Below are 6000 nucleotides of genomic sequence, written 5' to 3' on the forward strand. Positions count from 1 at the left end.
TCCACCGTGCATGTGAGGCCTTTGTTTCACTGTGTGTGTGTGTACCTACTTAACCCTAATTTGGTACTCCAAAGTGAGCTAAACCTGACAAAACCTCATTTTGGGTATATTTACGGTTTTCTGAGAAAGAATTTGAACAGATTTTCTTTCTTTCTGGTTAGGTTATAGTATTTATAACTTCTCAATATAAAAAAACAGAAGTCTATGGATTATCCCCATTTAGATAACTAAGTAAATATATCTGTGTGTTTAGGCTCAGGAGTTGATAAACCAGTAGGGGAAGTATCCATACAGATCGACCTCTTTACTCACCCGGGCACAGGAGAGCATAAAGTTACAGTTAAAGGTATGTCTTACTGCATTTTTATGAGAGCTTTTTTTCTGTTCCACAAGTGTATTGTCTGATGGCAGAATCACATTTTTCTTTGTCTAGTTGTGGCTGCAAACGATCTGAAGTGGCAGACATCTGGGATGTTTCGGCCGTTTGTGGAGGTCACCATGATCGGCCCTCATCTCAGCGACAAGAAGCGCAGGTTCACCACCAAATCAAAGAACAACAGCTGGGCACCCAAATTCAACGAGACCTTCCATTTGTGAGTGCAAAACCTAGTCATTCAGGACAAATTAGATTAATGAACTACGGTACATTAAACAATGATGCGTGAGGAATTAAATGAGAGCACAAAATGGTTGCATCTCTCTCTTTCACAATTATGGATGGATAGATAGAAGGATAGATGGATTGATGGATGGGTGGATAGTGTTTATAGGTACACAGAAGTCATGGTTCGGTACGTACCTTGGTTTTGGGGTCACGTTTCGATACGAGTTCGGTACAATAGGAAAAATGGTCACACTTTAGTTCAGGTCCAAATATCACTATATTAACTAACTATTAACTATTAACTATGACTTTTGCCTCAATAAACTCTTAATTACTGCTTATTAATATTTAGTACGGTAGTTGTTAAGTTTAGGTATTGGGTAGGATTAGGGATGTAGAATATGGTAATGCAGAATAGTTAATAGAATTGGACCCTAAACTAAAGTGTTACTGGAAAAAGCAACAAATACACAATGCTAGGTTTCTTTTCATTTGTTTTGAACAGACAGTAGTGCAAATGACCTAGCGGCCTTTAGTCCCCCTGAGGTAGTTAGTGCTTAATACACTATAGGAGGCTGTACTGTACCAAGCAGTAAACAGAATGCACTCTGGCATAGGTCTTTTTTTTTTTGCAAAGTATTTGGCCACAATCAGCTACAAAACTGAAAAGCATGTTGTGTTATAAAAGTACAAAATAAATCGAATAATGAAAAATGTAACTTGTGCATTAGGAGTGTTACAATTTGTTCCACTTAAATTATATTTAAACATTCAAAGCTTAAGCCCAACCCTCCTATACTCAGTTTTACATGTTCCGCTCCGTTTCACGCACAGTTGAGTGCACGAGCCTTTCAAAGTATTCTCCCTTGTCCGTGAGCGCAGAAAGACGTATTCGGCGCATGTGCACAAACTAGTGGACTTTGTTTTCAAGTGCTCAAGTCATTCGCATATGCGCTGTTCTTCTTCTGCTCTTTTTCCTGTTGTGACTGTTAGTAAACAGCATTGCATTACCGCGCGTGCCCTCTTCTGGATTGAAGTGTGGATCGCTGTTACTCACTGTATCCATTGTCTGACTGTATGTACTGTGACTGTTCGGTATGAATGCATGTATCAGTACACCCCTAGTGGATGGATGGATGGATGGATGGATGGATGGGCGGGTGGATGGGCGGGTGGATGGGTGGATGGGCGGGTGGATGGGTGGATGGATGGGCGGGCGGATGGGTGGATGGATGGGCGGGCGGATGGATGGGCGGGCGGGTGGATGGACGGGTGGATGGGCGGGTGGATGGACGGGCGGATGGACGGGCGGATGGGCGGATGGGTGGGTGGGCGGATGGATGGGTGGATGGATGGGTGGATGGGCGGGTGGGTGGGTGGATGGGCGGGTGGATGGGTTGGGTGGGTGGGTGGATGGGCGGGTGGATGGGTTGGGTGGGCGGATGGATGGGTGGATGGATGGGTGGATGGGCGGGTGGGTGGGTGGATGGGCGGGTGGATGGGTTGGGTGGGTGGATGGACGGGTGGATGGATGGGTGGATGGATGGGTGGATGGGTGGATGGATGGATGGATGGATGGGTGGATGGATGGATGGATGGGTGGATAGATGAATGGACAGACTGAAGGGTAGATAGATAGATAGATAGATAGATAGATAGATAGATAGATGGATATACGGATAGATAGATGAATATACGGATCGATGGGTTGTAAATAGTACAAGTAAATAATGAATTCCCCCTCTCTGTCTGTGCAGTATTCTTGGGAACGAGGATGGGCCGGAGTGTTATGAGCTGCAGGTGTGTGTGAAGGACTACTGCTTCGGCCGTGCGGACCGCGTGGTTGGTATCGCCGTCATACAGTTGCGTGATGTCGCACCGAAGGCCAGCTGCGCCTGCTGGTGTCCGCTGGGTCCTCGGGTACACATCGATGACACGGGCCTCACCGTCATGCGCATCCTCTCCCAGCGCTCGGGTGACGAGGTGGCCAAAGAGTTCGTGAAACTCAAGTCCGAGACCCGCTCGGCCGAGGAGGGGAGGTGAGGACGTTCTAGGACAGCCGAAGACAATCTGAAACTCTTAGTTGTTGACGGATAAACAAAGGCTGGATTTCAACACTGTCACCTTTCTGTGTCCACATCAATGTTTTTGCTGCCCACTGACACACACTTGTGTACCACAGAGAAGGGCTTTCGGCGGCCATGTGACATTTTATAAAGGGCACTGTTAGTCTAAAAGTGAATGGGGAGTCATCCTGATAAAAAGAAGAAAGACTTCATTTTTTCCATATGTTGATATACATTGAGAAACACACTCAAACACCAAGCCACTGACAAACTAGCAAAGGACTAGTCAGGGTAGATGCCATATTTGATGAAAAACGAGATTGTGATGGATGGACATACATACAGTACTGGGTTGTATCGTGCCTAACTTTTGCCTAATTATGTATGTTGTCAATTAGATCTTTTTTAGAAATATATGTATTTAAGTAAATCTAATGAAAACAGACCACATTTACCCCAAAACATACAATTAAATATAATATAAAAATAAGAAATTATTACATTTGTAGAATTTTACATTTATAAAATGAATCCTGTTTAGGACTGTTTTGACATTGGCATTATTTTTCTTGACTGTTAAGCTCATTTCTCACCTTAAATTCTAATTTCTATTTATGAATTGTTTTACTAATAATTGCAATGCCGATTTTCATTACAGGTAAAATTACAGGTATTTAAGATGGAACAACAAATACTATGATTGATTAATATAAAAATTAGAATAATTACAATTAAAATAAATAATAAAAATTCACAATGCAAATAATATAAAATGTTATTTAAAATAGACTAGTAAAATATCATTCCTTTTTTTCTGATTTTGGGGTGAATTTTGACCCTGACATTTATGAGATGCTTCCATTTTGTGATTCAACGTCAAGGCACACAACAGTAAAACCAGGCATGTCTCTCTTAGAAACATTTTTGTGAACATGGTTGTGGAAAAAATTGTGTCTATCCCTGATTCAAGTTCCTGTGAGTATTCAGAATGTTTGAATCTGAGATTTGACCTCCGACCATTAGATGGCGCTGTGAGTGTGTGGGGGTGTGTATTAGTTTGTAGAATACACAGATTCCACATCCATTCATGCACTTTTTCTCTGTAACCCCTTTTGCGTTGTGTTTATTGCCTTATTTTGTGGATGCTGTGAATGTGTCAGTTTGAAATGTAATGATTATGATTGTTATGAATGTTGTGGCTCCTGAGACACAGTGTGTTAGTTTCCAAGGGGCCAGATCTCATTCACTTGGTGTTGTGGAGTGATTCGTTGCATGAATCAGAATAAGTAATCAAAACCGACAAGTCAAAAAAAAAATTTTTTTAGAGAGACATCATGTACATTTCACATCATATCCAAGTCTGCTCGCACGTGACGCATCCATCAGCCGAAAGTGTGCCTTTGTTACAGGCTTTGCGGCCTCTCAGATGATGGATGACCTGTTTGCACCTCAACCCACAAATATTCTGCCTCTTACAGTCAGCATTCGTTTCAAAGTGAGCGGTACGTCAGCCATCGTTTATGACCAGTAGGTGGCAGCAATAATCTCGAGTTCACATTTACACCTGCTTTTTGTTTTTGTCCAACGAAAGACAATGCAGCATCATCGGACAGTATTGAAGCTAAAATGTGTGAATGCATTATGGGGTGTCGTGTAATATATTTTCAATACTATTTATAAAGTGGAATGAGAGCGCTGAAAAATCAGCTTCAACTGAGGGGAGAAAATACGAAAGTTAACAAATATCTGATCAAGCTCAAATACGATCACTGATCAATTAAAGATAATAGTGAGGTTTCTTTTTCGTTTCAAAGCGGCCTTATTTTATTTGCTCTGATATTTTCTATTTAAATGATTTTAACTTTTTTTTTTATTAAAGATGAGTGTCTTTTTCTGTGAAGTCTTGTTACGCTGTTTCTTTGTTTTGCTTGACTGATTTATTTTCTTCAGTTGTTCATTTGAGTAATTTTGTACTGTGTTGTGCTTTGTTTTTCCAGAAATTACTCAAAATGCAAAAACAAACAGGAAAAGGACAGTAACACTAGATCTTTCCCTTCGTTTGTTGTCTGTGCAAAAAGTCTCACCTTTTTAAACCAAATTTCAATGTAAATTATTGTATTTTTCACAAGCACTGCCAATATGTAAAATGTATGTTAATATTGCCAATCATTATTGTGACTGTTAAACCTGTTATTTATTTCTGTACATTTCTCACTTCTAACTCTGTGTCACTTTATATACTGTTACCGTTGTTTAGGCCAGCAGTGTTTGGACTGTATTTTAGAAAAGAACTGTCACTCTTTGTAATATACACATTCCTTGTGCCAACTTGTGGAAGTTCTCACCTTTTTTTCAAACTCTTGAAACAATACTGACAATAATCACTGAGATTACTCACATTTTTAAGTTATATAGGTATTGTACACTGTCACTGACAAGGAAAAATGTGTTATAATATTTGTGTGTGCACACTCAACAAATTAATTTATGTATAAAGTAACTTAAACTAATATTTGCTTGATGTCATTTATGTAAAAGAAAAAATTGTGTGATGGGCAGTTTATTTAAATGATTTAGTTAAACGATTATTCACTGAAAATTGTCATTCGCTCTCACTCTCAAATTTGAGTGGAAGACAGGGCTGCACAATATTGTAGAAAAAAATTCCATTGCGATATTTAGTGTTTAGAACAATTTCACCTGATGACTTGAATGGCTGTATTTGGAATGAATTAATCATTCTAGAATGATTGGGGTGGTTTTGTTGGGGAGCTGCATAGAAAATGATAAATTATAAGCATATAAATACAATAGAACAAAGATACACATGAAATAAGCAGTGCTTTGTTTTTCAGGTAAGTGCTTTGTTTTTCAGGTAAGTCTAACAGTATTAAGGTATGGAAATTGAATAATTAAAGGGATAGTTCACTTTAAAATGAAAATTCTATCATCATATACTCACCCTCAAGTTGTTTCAAACCTGTATGAATGTATTTCTTCTGCTGAACACAAAGGAAGATATCCAAACAGTATCCAACCAAACAGTTAACTGGTCCCATTGATTCTTGTGCGAAACTAAGCCATAAAAGAGAAAGCTTTCAGCACAAGTTTAGCTTTGCTAACGTTTTGCTAACAGCACTAACGTTAGGGTAGTTTTTCTCAAACAAAATGTTCAAATATGCCACATTCACTAGAAAACCCACAGTGGTGACACTTGTTGAAGGAAAAGGTTTGTTCACGACATGGTTCCTCTAGCTGCCCTGAGTCTGAAAGAAACTTTGACTGTCGGGGGGATGATTCTGTCTCGCTGGATGCAGGCGAGGAATGGAA

The 6000-nt window shown here is 39.7% G+C and overlaps 1 protein-coding gene across 1 annotated transcript in view; it reads left to right on the top strand.

The window, feature by feature from the left end:
* Positions 1 to 5178, top strand: part of unc13bb (unc-13 homolog Bb (C. elegans)) — a 93908-nt gene extending 88730 nt beyond the window's left edge. The window contains exons 37-39 of the mRNA XM_081354875.1: positions 254 to 346; positions 434 to 593; positions 2362 to 5178. Of these exons, the coding sequence (XP_081211001.1) occupies positions 254 to 346; positions 434 to 593; positions 2362 to 2647 (539 nt within the window). The 3' untranslated portion in view covers positions 2648 to 5178. The remainder of the gene's footprint in view (positions 1 to 253; positions 347 to 433; positions 594 to 2361) is intronic.
* Positions 5179 to 6000: the final 822 nt, after the last annotated feature.

Source organism: Scardinius erythrophthalmus (assembly GCF_964197995.2).
Source record: "Scardinius erythrophthalmus genome assembly, chromosome: 23".
In the NCBI taxonomy this organism is placed as follows: domain Eukaryota; kingdom Metazoa; phylum Chordata; class Actinopteri; order Cypriniformes; family Leuciscidae; genus Scardinius; species Scardinius erythrophthalmus.